Below are 18,486 nucleotides of genomic sequence, written 5' to 3'. Positions count from 1 at the left end.
AACAGGTCAAGTAAAATATGCAATAATACTTAAAACAGATGTTGATGTAAATTCCAGTGGAAAGAAAATATTTGTTTCGATGTATGCACTTTCTTAGAGTTTATTTTTCTTATATTGTGCAACTATGGTATTTAAAAGCAGAAACTACTAAGTATGAATTTGTTTAAAAACCAGTACATTGTTTTGTGAAAGTCTGTTGAAAAGCTGAGTGCCCTGACTTTTAAAAATTCACGTTACTTCATATGACACAAAAAATTACCAACTATATGGGGAAGGAAAGGGAGAATATCCGACCTTTTATCTCACTCTCAATATAAATTTCACCATATTGATGCAGTCCAAATTATATAAACTGTTGAGCCAATTCTGCACTATTTCAACAGGAAAAGAACACTCCTCAACCTTTGAAATATTATATATCAAAACATTAATTGGGCTCAGTGCTTTGAAAACAAAGTCAGAGGATTGGGAATAACTGTTGCTGCTTTTACAGCTTTTAATTTCAGCTGTTCTATTTATCTATTTTCTTACTGATACAATGTGATCAGGAAGCTATTGTGCCCTGAAGAAATGCATCTAGTCACAGGGCTGAAACAAACTGCTATTTTATAAGGTTAGAGATCAAGAGTATGATTTCTATTCCAGCTTAAAAGACTTACATGATTTTCTGTTGGAAATTTTCAGTGGCTGAATCTGCACTTCTGGTCTTCTTAGTGCAAATCTCCTATAAAATGGGAGGTGGTAGGGAAAAGACACAAACTCCTCAGTTTTCACTGCAAATTTGGGATTAATAAACACTTAACATCATGGGACTATTGCAAAATATCCAGAAGACTTTATAAGAAATTAATTTAAAACAATGAAATCTACTCACAATCTAAAAAATTAAATACTGAGCCTCAAATTTTTGTAAGCTCTCCAAAATCTGCTGCAGTTGTTATTCCTGCATAGTACATCAGTGTGAATACAGATACTGACGTGCTATTTTCCATATGGTTTTTCTTTTAATCTGGATCAGTGCTATCCTATCAGTTTTTGTCATTATTAATTCTGGCCAGACAAATAAGGAAATCCAAAGTATTTCAGCAACAGGTTTCCAAGTTCAGTTGTCTTGCTGCAAATGCAGGTTTATAATACCCTTGTAATCTATGAGCATATGTATGACAACTATGCTAACTTAACAACTCGGCAAATAAGTGATTTTCTTACTATAAAAGATAAAACTATGCTTCTCATTAGCTCACCTCTCCTGGAAATGCTTTGAAGGGATCAAGCCTGCTCTGGGATTGGCATCACCTTCATGTTTGGCCTGCCACCAGGTCGCATCATCCTGGCTCATGATCTGAAGGATATCTCCTTTTCTGAAAGCAAGTCCAGCTTCTTTACAAGGAATTGCTTTATCCTCATTAGGATCATAGTCAAATAGGGCTCTGATAAACATCTGAAACAAACAGTGCTTTTTCTTTAGAATCAAAATATTAACATGTAATCCAAAGGTATCTCCCATTTTTGTGTTCACTGTTCAAAAACATTGAATTAAATCATGTAAAGCAATAAACATTTACTGCTGTAAAACATCCTCATGGAAGTCTAACATCAGAAGTTAATAGAGGAATGTTTTATTCATTGCTCCTGCAACCGCAATCGCTATGCAGTAAAGGCTGCAAGATTCGACTCCCAAAGGTAAACAGAACTTCAAACTTTGCAGTTGGACACTGTGTCCATGAGGAACAGAAAAAAAAAAAAAAAGAAAAAAAAAAAAAGAAAAAAAAAGAAGAGGAATAGAAGATAAGATAGTTTTGAACTAAGGTGCTATCAAGTCTCTTTTGTCCACACTACAGTGGGAGGAATACTTGGAAGCAAGCCAGGTGCTCAAAGAAGACTGAAGGTTACCTATGCCAACTTCATGACTGTAATGTTAGGGCTTAAGAACCATGTCATATTCACCTGTAAATCTAGCATGTTAGTATTATGCTAGAAAAACTGGCATAAGTCACATTCTTGGGTCTCTCATCTAAGCAAACAATACTGATCCTCAGCAGTAACACTTACTACAATTGCTTCTGAAATATTCTTAAGAACTTGCCTACCTTGCCTTCCTTTGCTGGTGTTTCTTCCTTCACACTGGGTATAATTTTAAATGTAATTGCTCCTTGAGACTGAGCCTAGTGAACATTTTAAAAGACAATGCACAGAGAATTAAACTGTAAGTTTCAAAGAAAATCTTAAAAGGAAATAAAATTCAAATTAATTAAAATACTCAAAATATAATGAATCTATCCTCTCCCAGATATGATCCATCGAGTTTGACAGCTTCACCATACAGAACTTTGAACTGCAAAAATTACAAGTACTCATTTAAAACCTGATGATTTATTTGTGTCACTTGGGGTTACAGATGGACTGTTAAAACCTGGAACCTGCATGTTTCAGAGGTTCCACTTCTGCACCGAAAGCAGGAGCAAATGCTACAGCTAAAATATACACATATTAGAAGCAACTGCTGGACTCCTGGCACAGTTTGGACATCCCTGAAAAATCCAACTAACATTACATTTTTCAGAAAAAATCTGATAGAAAAATTCAAATAGGCTTGTGCCATATTTATCATATAAAACTATTGGGGGGATTTATTCTTTTGGCAAGTTAAAGAAACCAGAAAAAAAAAAACATTTTTGAATAGACTACGTGTATTAAATGGAAAAAAAGTCCTCCGCTATAAATCTTAAAACAAGTTAGCCATCATCAACCACCTCATCCATTCATCTTTCCCTATATCCCACTTAAAGTGTGTCTGGCTGCATTTTACTTATTAACCACAATATATTCCCACTGCCTCAGTGACATTTTGCTATTGAAGGAAGTGCTAATCAGCTGGAGACTCTGCTACTATTGCATGCAGCTGACAAGTTTCATAAAACTCGCAGAGTGCAACAGACAGCCAACGATTTAAGCAAAATGGAAACAGGCCTGTCCACTACCAAGTGAGACATACTTCTGCCTGCATGTCTGCGATCCAAGAGCTCACTGTTTGACAAGCAGCAGCCAAGTTCTTATTTCACCAGCCATAGGACTGGAATCAATAATTCTGTTACTTTTGAAACAAGCTCTAAATAGCTTTTGATGTTTATATTGTACCTCAAGGAGGTAAATGGGGAAATTGTTCACACCTTTTCTAGTGCTATTGTGTTTCTAGAGATTTTTAAATATTAATTTTTGCAGGAAAATATGTTTCTGTAGGGAACACAAGACCATAAAACCAGTATGAATATTGCTGGGCTAACACTTGAAATGAATCATCTTGGTAATTGAACCAAAACTGTGAGACAGCCATTCAATTCATCAGGACAGCAATGTATTTATGTATATAAAAATGACTATACCATGAATATAAAGAGCTGTCACGACCTAATCTGTTTCTTTGCTATAAAAATATTAAATATTTCTGGAAGAGTCTGAATTCTTAATTTGCAATAGGGATCCGTAAGTGACTAAACAGGCTGGCTTTACAGATTGTGTAGTTCAGAGAAGTATAAACATAATTATATATATCATTCTATACAAATTAAGATATACTCTTAACATACCCAGTTAGTTTATTCTATCATGCACGTACATTATGAATTCATCTTCACGTGAATTTAATGCATTAGAAACAAAAAAAATTGTAAGTTTGAATTCAACAAATCATTGTATATCTTAAAAACTGCAGAGGATACATTGAGGTCCACAAGATGTTTACAGCCATGTGACCATCATTAACCCATTACAAGTCATTTGTAATTGCACAGATCTAATGTGTGGAAAATCATTTTTCTAAGAGAAAGGAAATAGAGGTTGGTAGGTGATGGTACTAGAAGAAAAAGCACTACTGCAAAATATACTTTTTTACTAAGAAACACATCAGAAATTGTAAGTCTAATTATTTTTTTTAGACTCTCCTAAATTAATTTGAAAATGTTTCGTATTTACCAAAATGTGTATTATTTCTTCGGGTTTTTTATCATCTACAGGAATCCCATTGACTTCCCTCAGTTCATCACCAACGTGAATAAGACCTACAGAAGGAAAAGAGGGATTGTTAAATAGTATATGTTATGTCTAATACAAAAAGAGCTGTCAAAATTCAGCTGTTTTCTCCCTTGTCCATCTACTTTAACCTCTAACTTAAAAACAGGAATATACGGTGAACACAACTACAACTACTGTCCCCATAGATAAGTTTGAGATGGTTGGTTTACTCACCTTCCTTCCTTCCTCCCAAAAATCAGTACTCTATGACTTTTCCAGACTTTTATGCAGATGTTTGAAAAATGTCTGTGCCAAATCTCTTTCTACTCATACTACTTTCCTATTGCTACACAGCTGCAAGTACTGCAAAGATGACTTAAGTTATGAGCGCTAATTTGTGGTACAAATGCTTCCTAATTTAATGATATATATCTAGATTTACTCCACTATCCCACCTAAGTGTGAAATGCAGCTGTCTTAGATTGTCTTCAGTGAAAAGAGACACGTTAAGAGTATAATTCAGGATCTCTTGCTTGAGTTCTTTCAGATTTTGAGCATCCCAAACTGAACAATGGGAGTCAAGGATGGGCTGCTATTTTGATAATGACCTGCAAACTCCAAATGTAGTAGCATAGAATAATGCAGCCATCATGAGTTTCTCCATCTATAGGTACTATATTAGACTATCTCATTTTTCTGAGTGGATGTCTTTAACTGGAAACAAATTAGGATAAATCAAAAACCAGCCAAACTAACTAACAAACAAAAAAAAAAAAAAAGAAAAAACCCCTCTCCACCTGCTAACTCAAAAGACACCTCATTGCAAGTGAATTGGGGAAAAAAATTCAGCACGAATACTTTCTCTGGCATTGAAACATCACTTTGGAAAACTGCCCAAACTCCAAACATCTTTGTGGTACAGAAGTATTTCATATGTACAAAATACTCCCATTTTATCACATCTTCTAAATTTTATAATTTGAATGGCTTGTACCAAGAAGCAACACCTTACCACTTCTATCTGCAGCTCCTCCACGCATTATCCTGGCCACCACAATAGCACCAGTATGTTCATCCCTTTTAATAGTAGCCCCCTTTAAAGAAAAAAAATGTTTCTTGGTTAATCTTACCATAAATTTAAATCCCTACACTAAAAAATATTTGCTACACAAAAATGAATAAAGTTGGCATAGCATTGATGTGTGAATAACCCAAAATGATACTTGCTCACGTAAAGAATATACAAGCTATGTTGCTCAGGTATGTTGCTCTATTACCATCCTGTTAAAATGGGACTTCTTTTCCATTCAGAAGTGACTTGGGCATTCTGTACGTACACAGCATTAAAAAAGCACAAATGGCACAAAAAGTTCACTTTTCAACTTAACGTTTACTGTAGCATATGTTATTTGAGTCCGCTGCTAAAAGTGTACTAAACTATTACTGAGAATTGGTAAGTTGTTTCTGTGTTAAAAGGGGGGTAGGGGAGTGGGGATGTTACATATGATGCCTATGAAAGGTTTATCTGTAATTGTTGCACTTCACACTGAAAACTGCCCATGCACACACTAATCCCTATTTTGCTTTACAGTGCCATCAATAAACCACAATTCAAGAAATCCCCCTGCGCTTCAGCTCTCATGTGGAACTGGAATACATGAGGGACAGCTCACAACGCAGAGGAGTGGGACATTGACTGTTTTTATGTTACACAAATACAGTGCAAGACATTTAGGTAAAAATTGCAAAACGCAGTGAAATTTGCAGTGAATAGCTGTCTAGAGGAGAAAAATGCCTTTGTAACCACAACTGTGAAGGTGTTCTGCAGAGAGGCACGAAGTGATGAGTAAGAACCAGGTAGTGGCAGGGACAAGGGAGAATCTAAGGAAAACCAGAGCCTCGAAGCACTGTTGAAGTTGCAGTGACATTTCTTTCAGGCAGACTGGGAGGCAATGAGGTGGGGAGAGGCTGGCCCTGCTCTGCAATTTCACTTGAAAATCTCATGATTAGACTTCTGTGCAGAAAGAACAGAGTGCCATTACGAATCTATCAAACACAGCATTAACCCCTCCAGCCTGGATCTCAGTATTAAGGTACGACCTTGCAGCAACGGCTGTAAATTTAAAGCTTATTATTAAAACCTGGAAAGTTGCATCTGTTTAAAAGTATAGAATATCTTGGGTTTGGTTTTAATACAGCCACCAAAAAGAAAAAAGCATTAGGATGCTACAGCTGAATACAAACACAGGACACCTCCACTATATCGTTCACATAAAGCAGAGACTCCCCCATTCATCAGGAAAGAAGCCTTGAAAAGAAAGGCTCTAGGCCTTTTACCTAGATGTTGACACTGTTAAACTTCACTGGATGCAAAATGCAAGCTGTGCCCAGCAGCTGGCCGCTGCCACCACCCAGCCACAGTGTCCCCTCATGCCAATGTCTAGACATGGTTACTTCCCTTCTCTTTGTTTTTGGACAGACCCTGGAAAAAACTTGTGTGGAACTTGCAGTATGGACCAAGGTGACATCTAGAAGTGATGATCCAGCTCGTGTCACAATGGAGCAGTCACTTCACTCTTTAGGCAAGTACCACTACCTGTATATCGCCACAAAATGAACTCCCGGCACACATCAGCTGATTTCAAAAGTGTCCCAGTAAGTGTAAAAGGTAACTGGGAATTTTCACACAAAGCACAAAATCAAGCTAAAATTTACAGGAAAATTATTTAACCCAAGCAAGGTAACTGCCAATAACTTCTTTATGGCAAGCTCAGCGCGAGGCCCATAGGCAGCACTGTTTGAGTTTACGCATGCTGCTGTACCTGTGGCACACAAAGAAAAAAGAGGGTTCTTTAACCTCTCCTTCGCTCCAAATTTAGAATACTTAAAAAGAAATCATCAAACACAAATGGATTTCTTTTTGAGCACTTGAAGAGTTGATTTTCTGAAAAAGCAGCTTCTCTTGTACTGTTGCCAGCCCTGCTTAAAGTATGAGGTATATATAATCTGGCAAGGATTTCTCCTTATGAGATGTTCAGCTCCAGTACTTTCAGTTACATGTGCAGTGCAGCTCCTCATTTAGAGCTTTAAAAATGGAAGAAGGTTAGGCTGGACCTTGAGAGCTGGAAAATATTTTCAGTGTTGCTAGCCAAAAGTGTAAGTTACCCTAAATGAGACATATACAGATGTAATAGCATAGCTCAGTTTAAAATACTTTTAAAGGGAAAAATAAGGAGTTTGGGAGCCATATGGTGATCAGACTGAGAAAATGTTTAAAGCTATACCATGCAAAAACACTAAAATACAAGCTCCTTTAGCAAGGCTCTTTCACCGTTTCTTTTTTTTTTTTAATTACTTTTAATGTAGTAAAACTGGTTGGTAAGCACCACTCAGGGTTTCACTGACGTAAGCTTTATTAGTTCACCCATTTATCTGCTGGTTCCACAATACAAACGTTCTAAGCCTCCGTTCTTTTTTTTAGGAAGAAAAAGACTAGCCTGTAAAATAAGCTACTAATAAGAGAGTTTGAAAGATCATTAATATTTTTGCATACTTTTCTATTAAACAAAAACATATGCAGATTTGAATGCAAATAACTACTTCAATAAGACTTATTTTAATTCATTTTTATTGGAAATGCAAATACAAAGAGCAGCTACCTACCTTACACTGAACAGTTATTTAGAAGTTGATGCCCATGCACATGCAGACTACGCACACCAAGGCTTTCCATACCCCCAAATTAACACCACCGATAAAATAGTTGGTCGGTTTCATTCACTGACAAGAACCAAGCTATGGGGACTTAGAGGAAGTGGCACAGAGGAATAACTGGAGAATCTGCATTGGCAGAACATGTATGCAACTATTTTTAAACACCACAATTTGTTTCACCCAAGTTCAGCTATGGAAATCAGGTATCTAGTTCAAGCTAGGTGTCCAGGCTCCTCCTGCAGTTAATGAAAACAAATAGGCAGCTCCAGAGAATGAATCATCCTTTCTTTAAGACAGGCATCTTGAACAGATGGAATGGCTCATTCTGGAGCTGCCTATTTTTCTCCTGACTGTAGACACAGCACAGATCATTGCTTTCCAAATGACTAAATTTATGTGAAATGAACCTACGTGATGAAGAAGAAATCATCTGGACATGAAGAAGGATCCTGTTCAGAACAAAATCATGACAGTGCTAACAAACCAGGACTATCACTTCAAAGCTGGAAGCAGCGAGTGGCTAGTAGCTGAACTCCAGATACGCCAGGTGCTGGGTATCAGAAATGTTAACCAGGAAAATGGCAATGACTGAAGAAGTCCTAGGGAAGTGGACTCTGGGTTTAAATAAAAACCCTCCAAGCTATGTGACAAAAAGACGAATTACAGTCAGGGGAATTTTGAACCATCTCTGGAAGGAAATGTCTCTTAATTCTCTCTATATAAGGTTCAGAGACATTCTAAATTACTTTGTTTAGGTAAAACCTCCTAACACATGATCTCACCTCACTTGAGCGAGAAGCTGTTAGAATGCCATTTGCTAATAAAGCATCAAGGAAAAAAAAGAAAGAAGGGAAAAAAAAAAACTGTGGATGGATAAACCGAAAGTTTAAATCATCTCTTGCAAAAAAACTGGAGGAAAGTTCAGCAATGACTGTTGAACTGATGAAATCTGGCAAACAGAAGGCCCTCCCGCAAACCCAGTTTCCCCCTTGTGAGATGATTACTCCTGGGAACTCAGTCTTTGTTAATATGTGATTAACACCAGTGAGAGTTGCTTAACTCAGAGACAAGTACAAACAAATACAAGAGGAAATGTGGTGTAATTTTACATTAAAAAGGTCACTAGATACACTCCGAAAAGTTAAGAGAGTGCGTAATTCACTTCACAGAGTACTGCTGAAAGTAATCCAAAGGAGATGTTCAAAGACAAGAACTTCCAGAACTTGCAGCTGATGCAAAGCTAACTGCTTTGCAGAATAGCAATCTCTGCTGCTTGCTTACAAACAGAGGAAGAGAAGGTATCAGAAGTGAAAGAAAGTTCAAAGAGCTCAGTACCTTCAAGTCAAGAAGACAGGCAATTCCCACCCCAGAAAAAATACTGTATGGTACCTCCATTCTCAAGTTCATTAGAAACAATTCTGATGTATCTATGCAAGTGGAAGTCAGCCTTTATGACTGGTTCTTGTGGTTTAGCCCGAGCAGGCAGCTCAGGACCCCATGGCCGCTTGCTTACTCTCCCTAGGTGGGATGGGGGAGAGAATCGGAACGGGAGAAGCGCGAGAACTCATGGTTGAGACAAAGACAGCTCACCCGGTAAAGCAAAAGCCGCACACACGAGCAGAGCAGAAGTGTGTGAGCACCACAGTTTTCATCATAAACCCAAAACAGCATCATGTGAGCCTCTATGAAGAAGTTAACTCTATCCCAGCCAAAACCATGACACTGGAGTAGTGTGAATAGATGAGTTGAACAAATAGAGACTCATTGATATGTACTCGGCCAGGAATATGCAAGACTTTAAAACAAGCTCTGAAGGAAAAGAAATTAAAAAGACATGGAAATAAATAGAAAATGAAATTTTAAATAGTTTAGTAAAAGTAGGTTATGGTGTATCCTTTCTTTAGTAAATCAACTTCAGGAAACATAAACACAAGAGTTCTAAAATACCTAGCAAAAACCTGTCTTTAATTATTCTGCTGTGCCTACTCTGATAAGTAACTTATCCGGTAACTTATCTGAGCTACCAGGCATGTTTCTTCTCACTCATACTTAAGAAAACAGCAATCTGGTGAAGACAAAAACACAAACAAGTTTGTTATGTACTGTGATGATGGTGGCATAACAGTAAGTGACCATAAATCTGCCACAAAAAGTCAGTACGTGACATCAACATCAAAAATGTTAAAATGGCATGAAGGGGATTTACAGAAAATGAGGAGGACACTATATAGTGTTCTTGGAAGTTTTCTTGGAGAGCAAACAACACACAAACCAGAACTCACCATAAGTTCTTCTCCAATGAAAATAGAACAGAAAGATAGGCTGGGGACTTGAGACCACAGACACTCCTTTCCCATACAGATAATGTGCTATCTTAGAAACACTGATCGAAGGGAAGCTTTAGAAGTCTTTGAGGCCAATCTCCTGCTCAGCACAGGACTACTGTGAAGGCAGATCAGGCCAGCCATTGACTTGTGACAGTTTGGAGACTCCACAACGTCTCTGGTGGGTCTCCTCCAGTGCTGTACTTTCCCACCTGATGATACATTTTTCTTAATTTTTTCTTCTTACATTTTTCTTAATTTTTCTTAATTCTCAATCTAAGCGTCCCAGAGCTGTATCCTGTGGCCACTGCCCTGTGTTTTAGCATCTTTCACTGCTGAGAAGAGTTTGACTCTTTTGTCCTTGAAAGTTCCCCACTGTCAAGTAACCGTAGGCTCTCATATCCTCATTTCATACTATGTGTTCTGATTTGTTCACACCTTTCAGAATTAATACTCCTTCTGATACTAAATCTGAAAGCAAGTTTGTTTTCTTCCTCAAAGAATTTCTTAGATTAAAAAAAAAAAAAAAGAGGAAAGGTTGAAGCTATGATTTAAACATTTGGAAAAAAAAAGTTTAATATGTTAAAACAAAGTGAAAACTTTCCATATGGTCAAACATTTCATTATGCCAATGGGCATCTACAGTCAGTCACTACTAAAATTTATTTCTTGTTTATTGATGCCAGAAATCCATCAAGAGTGATGATAAGATGTCTACTGCGAGACATGCTCTCCCTGTATGTCTAACAGAGGAATCACTTTCCTGATGTCATTTCAAATGCAGAATCATTGCTTTCTCAAAGTTATTTTGCAGATATTTCTTCAGAATTGCAATCCATTAAAATAAATATTCAGTATAGCATAAAACAAAGCTCTTACTGATTTGCAGGAGAAAAAGAGCACAGGTAAATTTTATCCAAGATGACTCCCACTCTACAGCAAATAAAAATAACCAAATCAAGTAAAACATTTTAATATTCTTGTAATACAACCTAGGTTTAGTCCTTTCATTTTTCCAGATATCCCCATGAAGATATTAACTTTCTAGTATTCATAATCCAAAGTACAACAACAGACATCTTAAATTCGCCCAGATTTCAATTCAAGCATTTTAAAATATGTTTTTATGCTTTATTTTCAGTGTATCAAAAGGTCACATTTTTTTTACATGAATGCTCAGAGGCACAGTTCATAACAAAGGTCACGATTTCTTTGGGGATTCATTCTCCCTCTCATTTTAAAACAAGTTCATGATGCAAATTCAAGATAAAAGATGAATATATCACATATATAAAAGCTCAGACCGGCCCACATACATAATGCTCAAACACCACAAATGAACAAATTCTTATAATTCATTTCACATACTTTACTAATAATAAATGGAAATGGAATACACAAGTGCATCACTGAATGTTATGAATAAACATGCACAATGCCTGTCTATTCACTTTTCTAATTAATTTTACCCATTTGTGTTTATAATCTGTACACTCCACACCCTGCACACAAAAATAAACACCCATAAAAACAAACGACAGGAAGACTTACCAATGGTTCCCTGTTTTTGACAAGTCTGATTATTTTAACTGAATCTTCTTCCTCATCAATATCATCAGGCATGGGGGGCAAGACAGGATCATAGTTCTTCTGAGCAACAGTATCATGCACAGAGAGCAAAGCCTGGAAATATTAACAGTCAGTAAATTATCTGGCATCTGAAAAGTTCATGAAAGACAAAGCAGACACTATTATACATAGCCTGACTCTACTAGCTCTACTAACATGATGCAGGTAGATCGAATAGAATTTTTGTATACAATTTGACAAAGCATTTGACTCTGTCTTGCATGATATCCTTGTCTCTGTATTGGAGAGACATGAATTTGATGGATGGATCACTTGGTGGGTAAGGAATTGGCTGGATGGTCGCACTCAAAGAGTTGCGGTCAACAGCTCAATGTCCAGGTGGAGATCAGTAACCGGTGGTGCTCCCTCAGGGCTCAGTACTGGGACTGGCGCTGTGTAACATCTTTGTTGGTGACATCAGCAGTGGGATCGAGTGCACCCTCAGCAAGTTTGCTGCTGACACCAAGCTGTGTGGTGTGGTCGACACGCAGGAGGGAAGGGATGCCATCCAGAGGGACCTGGAGAGGCCTGAGAAGTGGGCCTATGCAAACCTCATGGGGTTCAACAAGGCCAAGCACAAGGTCCTGCATCTGGGCCAGGGCAACCCCAAGCATAAATACAGACTGTATGGAGAATAGATGGAGGGCAGCCCTGAGGAGAAGGACCTGGGGGTGCTGGTGGATGAGAAGCTCGACGTGAGCCAGCAACATGCGCTCGCAGCCCAGAAAGCCAGCCAGATCCTGGGCTGCATCAAAAGCAGTGTGGCCAGCAGGGCAAGGGAGGGGATTCTCCTCCACTGTTCTGCTCTTGTAAGACCCCACCGGGAGTGCTGTATTCAGTTCTGGGGCCCCCAGCACCAAAAGGACATGGATGTATTAGAACAAGTCCAGAGGAGGGCTACGAGGACGATCAGAGGCCTGAGGCACTTCTCTTATGAAGAGAGGCTGAGGGAGCTGGGGTTGTTCAGCCTGGAGCAGAGAAGGCCCCGGGGAGACCTTACAGTGGCCTTCCAGTGCCTGAAGGGGGCCTACAGGAAAGCTGGGGAGGGACTCTTTGTCAGGGAATGACAAAGAATTCCCTCCATAAAGTACGTATTTTCATGCACACAATGTGTGCACCTAAGTAAATTGTGGATACAGAACAGTGTCTTCATATATATGAAAGTACTAAGTGCTTTATACACTAGCTTGAAATTACAAGAATAATGATCAGGAGAAAACCCAAGGCTCCAAAAGTAAGAACAACATTCTATTCCTCCAAGATAAAAGTTTCTCCAACAAACCAAGCAGTCCTATGAATCAAATAAGCAAAATAAGCATCTTCCAGTACCTCTGTTCAAGCATCAGGTGCATAACATTAAGCTGTTTCCCAACCATTCCCTTCAGAGGAACTCTGGAAGCTTACTTGGTTACTGGATCCCTTTCATACTAGCTCCCTTTCATACCAGCTCCAAATTATCCTAGGAATGTTTAATTTATTGTGGAATTCATGATTGAGATTGAGGAACGTATTGCTCAAACGATTTGGCTTACCAACCACCTGTCACATGTCTTGCCCCATTTCTTTCTCTTTGTAGTTTCTCCAGTTCAGGCATAGCTTGGCCAATCGATTTTTCAAAGAAAGGCCTTTCAAACTTTGTTGTGACAAAACGCTCAATCTTGAAAACAAAATAACTTATGGCCTGCAGAAACTCAAGTGTCTTGAAATTCAAAGGAAGTTGGAAAGCTTATTCTCCTAAGGCTCTAAGAAAATCTCCCCTACAGTCCAAAATTCACTGGATGAAATAATAAGAACAAAATAAATGAAAAATCTATTTCTAGATAAAGAACTCTTCAAGTTCTTTTCTATTTTGAAAAGTCTTCATGATCTGTAATACCTTTTAGACTGGTGAACAATGGTCAAGTAATGCATTTACCTCTGTGGTGGAAACTCTGCATTACAGCAGGAGTAACAGCAACAGCCATGCTTTTTATTGTAGTTACTGCCTTCAGTTGCTTTTGTTTTCAAGTAGTTGCTCCTAAACACTTGAATATCTTCCATTTTGATCTGACATTTTTGCCCAAAGAGTTAATATTACAAAAGTTAGTCTGAAAAGCAGAAGTGATTTGCAAGTTGATAACCTTCCCTGCCATAAAGTGTTTTGCAAAAAGTTGAGATGTTTAGGATTAAGCAGAACACATCAACCTCGGTGACATGGATGGCATCAGAAGGTATCAGTTCAATGACTGCAATAATGAATCTATTATAACAATTACAATGATGATTAAGAAGAAACGCCTTAATAAAGAAGAATGGAAAATGGCTACATTTCTCTAATACTAGTTTACTTTCTACTTAAGTAGATAACATTAGACTGAGTATACAAATAATCCAAAACCTTATGTTCTCGAGGATGATGCGAATATTTTTAGAAAACACATGACACTTCTATTATGCTATTCCAGGATTTTTTTCCTTATTGAAGGAGACTGTAAACAACTGAAAGAATTTCCAGGCAGTGCTACAAACTATCATGGCAAAAGCAGACAAGAAAGCACACACAGCAATCCTCAAACTCTGAAGTTTCAAGTTGAAGTCAGGTCTTCAGCAGAATAAACACAGAAGATCAGGTCTGCTTCATGAGAATTTGCTATTGTCTTGCTGATTTCTATTCATGTTGTACAATTTGATAAAAACATTTTAACACTATAACTAATTATTTCTGTTTTTCTTCCCAAGATACAGTTATCAGCTTGTACTATGCACCATCAATATCCACCAGCTCCCTCCCACCAAAGATTAGTTTTACTTCAGGTCTGAGCTAAAAACCTCAGGCTAGCAATTATGGTTCCTCCCGGAAATGTGTATTTTGAAGCCTTACACATGTAAAATCCAGGCAATCACACGTGGTCCTCTAAAGATGTATGTGAAATACCAAAGATACACTAAAACAGAAGTAGTGTTTGCTTTTACTTTGAGCTACTTACAGTTAAGACTTCTGAAACTAGTATTCTGCAACTACATTTTTCCACATAAAGCTCGGGCACATTCACAGACTGGTTCAGCTTAATGAGGTTCTATATTGCAGTTTAAAATCAATCGGGCAGATAGAGAAAACAGATGAAACTAATCTAACGTACAATTTCCACAGTAAAAGGCAGCAACTTAAAACATGTTCAAAAGAAACTACCCCGACAACGAAACTTGCAAAAGAGCCTCCATCCAATACCAAACTGAGTGATGCCATCAGTGTTAATAAGACGCTTCCCTGCTACGACTGCCAGATCAGCCTTCTGGACACAGCATGCCGAAGAGCCCTGCAGCACCAGTATTAGAAAGCAATGCCAATCAGTGTCTGATGCAGTGATGCTTTCCTTCGTTCACAACTGGAACTTATCAGGCCCTTCCCTCCTCCTTCTGAAAAACACATTGAACCACTGCATACTACAGTTTTCCCCACACTCTACTATTATTTTATTTCAGAGCAAAGGTGCATGCTTGAAGTAAGCACACAAAGGCCAGAAGTTTTGTGCTTTTTCTCAGTCGAGTTTCAAGAAGAGCTACTGTCATCCCAAACTTGTTCATGTTGTATGCTGAACATACAAAGATTTCTTTCCTGCTCATTTCATTGCTGCTTCTTTTAACAATATATCCAGTCTCCTCTATCCACTGTAGCTGCTCTTGAATAGTGTCAGCAGCAGAGACATTGCACAATGATTAATTTGCAAGCAAAATTTATAAAACTATTTTATTTCACTTAATGTTTCAACTAAAGATGATCGGCATATCTCCTCAGGAGAACTTCCATACATTTCAAACACATGAAAAAATGACCATATTCACAGAGTAAAGTGCCATTTCTTCAGCAGCTTCTCAGTACTCTGCATTTAATAAAATGTATGCTTAGTCCAAAAAATTATGCATCAGACTAGACTATATATATAAAAGTTTGGAACTTTTTTTTTTAAGAGCAAACAAATTACAAGTGCCAAGAAATAAAACTTGGATTCTATCCTGAACAAGATTTACACAGAATAATGGTGTAGGGAATGCACAAGGCAAGGTAAAGCTGGTAATGTTCTCTTTTTGTACATAAGAAGTAATCAACTTACTGCATTTACACTCCATGATACTCATTTTTGCCTAGCACAAGAAACTTCCAAGACGTGCAGATGACATTTTTTTGTTTACATTTTGTTTTTGTTTTGAAGTACACAAATCTTCAGAACTATGCACATATGATGAGGGTCATGCATATTTAATCACCGCTGGAGAAAAAGATTTTATTTCAGCCCTAAGTTCTATGCTTATGATTCACTAATGTAAACAGGGTCCATATTTAGAACTTGAAAGAAGGTATGATTCAAACTCCTGCACTACCTAAATATAAATATTGATGTTCAACTAAATTCTTAGACATGATCTAGCTGGAAATGAATACTTTCATCAGACCTCTGAAATGTCTAATAACTGGTGCTGTATTTTTCATATTAAAACTATCACTGATCATTTCACAGTTTATAAATTGAAATTTTACACTATCAACTTACACAAAGAAAATCTGACTTTAAAAACATTCAAGGATCTTTTTCTTAAACTGTTCTGAAACTTCAAATGCTTTCTTAAATTGAGAATGTTATTAATGAAAACAGTTCTGTATTTTGAAAAACATGTATCATTTAACTACACTGAATATGTTTTTGCTCCTCTAAAACAATGACAAATTTCATATGATTTATGATTTTTTCTTCTGTTTATATTTTGAGAGCCATAAGAATAAAAATACCTCAGTAATCCTGATTTTTGAACACAGCTCCTTATAAGTTTTAGAATTCTCACTATTTAAAAAATAAATAAATCTCTATTTAAACTCTACTTTTCAGAAATACTTTGCATTTGCAACTCTAGAAAAAACGTTTTAGAAAACAGCAAGTTAAACAAAGATGGAAGACAACGGACAAAGAAACAAAAGAACCCCTTTCTTTATCTACTAGAAAAACAGTAAGATTAGAAAATTAAGTATTTAATAATCAAGGTTTTAGAAATAAAGTTTGTGAGGACTCCAACTAACCTTCAGGAAAGCAACCAGCTGCAGCAGATTAAGACTTCAATCCAGCTGCTCATTACATTGCTGGAGATTGCTGTCCAGGCAGCAGAGTCAGCAAAACGCAACAGAACGGCCCGTGACTTGCTGTCAGTCCACAGCTTGGATCACCAGCACAGGCCACATCTCCTGGCAGCTCAGTTTGATAGCTTGAGCTATATAAGGTGAAATAGACATTTTCCCAGCTCTTTGCTTTGTTTTGGTGATAGTAACTTCCACCAAGGCTGGAGTGGAGAAGTACATAGGAGGAGAAGGGTAACTTCACCTGCAAGCACAGCGGTGTGCCCCTCAAATCACCCGCCAGGGCTCTTATGCTAGAGAGCTGCAGCCGTATCTAATTTTCCTTTGTGAAAGGTTACAGAAGAAATACAAAAAGATAAAATGAAAATATTGGTGGAAAAATTATTCAGCACTTGAAAGACTGATTTATGAGAGTAACTTGCGTAAAGTTAAAATCAAGTGAGTGAAGTCATCCAGAGATACCAAAGAAAAGCTGAAAGAGCTGGGAGGAGACTGAGTCCACTGAAGGAGGCTGAAGGCAGCAGAATAAAACCAGCAGAAAGCCGAGGCACAATGGTGATGGCATACAGGCTCTGGGCACAAAAAAGCAATTAGATTACAGAACAGTTTAGAGAAGAAAGAAATAAAAATATGAAGTATTTAAAGTCAAACTATACCTTCAAGAACAACTAACAAACAGCACCAAACTAACAGGAGGAAAGGGAGCTGAGAATTTAGCCAAGAGAAAGGGGAACACCTTTCTTCCTCTGCAGAAGAACTGGTCTTCAAGCTTACTGTGACGAGTACATAGGCTGCACTGTGAATTGCTGCAGTGTAGGCACCTATGAATGCCATCCCCTAGCTCCACTCCCCAGCAAATGGGCAGCACAACAGCTGCTAGAAAAGGGCAGCACAGGTAACCCCAGGCCTGACGCAGGGCAAGGGCCATGGGAATCAGCATGAGTGTGACGAGAGGGCACGGCCCAGCAGGCATCTGAGCTAACAGGCGAGAGCAGTTAACGGCCGTAGAACTGAGCTCGGCTAAAACGTGAGGCATCATCTAGAAGCAAGCAATAAAACTACAGGCAGCAGAAACTTGCTAGCGCTGCTGAAGTGAACAGAGGATGGCTGGGATAACAATGAACTGGGTTTTCTCTGGCAGTAGAAGTAGTGTGAGTATGCAAGCTCCAGTAACCATGTCCCAGGCAGCAAAGGATTAAAATTCCTTCCAAAGGTGCGACAATTTAAGCAACTTTCCTGCAAGAATCTGAGATTTTCTACTCTGAATAAAATTCTCCAAGTTAAATACACATAGTAAATGATGTTGAAGAAATCAGTTAACTTCCAAAGAAATGAACATCCTTTACCTTTGCTGCTGAAAATCACTTACACTATTCAATCAACATAAGCAAAAAAACCTTTGACAGTGACAGTAAGAAAACTGAAATAAAGTCCTTTAATTTAAGTATGGTTTTCAATTTGTAACCAGGAAACCAATGGATGTATTAATTCATGGGAAAAAAAATCATGGTTAATTTACTTCTTTCTTCTTTCAAATGTTGTATTTTCCTATATGTCCTCTATAAATGGCCCAGAAATGATACGGTGTCTGAGAAGACAGCAGTTAGGTATGCACAAAAGGGAAGAAGTATTCCACGCGTGTGGCTGTCCCATCTGTACTTACAACAGGGTTGCCCCACAGTTCAAGCTTGTCCCGCTGGCAAT

At 37.9% G+C, this 18,486-nt stretch overlaps 1 protein-coding gene across 1 annotated transcript in view; it reads right to left on the bottom strand.

The window, feature by feature from the left end:
• Positions 1–18,486, bottom strand: part of MPP7 (MAGUK p55 scaffold protein 7) — a 150,179-nt gene that overhangs the window by 29,559 nt on the left and 102,134 nt on the right. Inside the window, exons 7-12 of the mRNA XM_050708827.1 lie at positions 11,601–11,732; positions 5,024–5,105; positions 3,973–4,058; positions 2,091–2,165; positions 1,245–1,441; positions 660–724 (exon numbers count right to left, since the gene is read on the bottom strand). Of these exons, the coding sequence (XP_050564784.1) occupies positions 660–724; positions 1,245–1,441; positions 2,091–2,165; positions 3,973–4,058; positions 5,024–5,105; positions 11,601–11,732 (637 nt within the window). The remainder of the gene's footprint in view (positions 1–659; positions 725–1,244; positions 1,442–2,090; positions 2,166–3,972; positions 4,059–5,023; positions 5,106–11,600; positions 11,733–18,486) is intronic.

This window comes from Cygnus atratus, chromosome 2 (assembly GCF_013377495.2).
Source record: "Cygnus atratus isolate AKBS03 ecotype Queensland, Australia chromosome 2, CAtr_DNAZoo_HiC_assembly, whole genome shotgun sequence".
In the NCBI taxonomy this organism is placed as follows: domain Eukaryota; kingdom Metazoa; phylum Chordata; class Aves; order Anseriformes; family Anatidae; genus Cygnus; species Cygnus atratus.
This window is presented reverse-complemented; position numbering and strand designations above follow the sequence as displayed.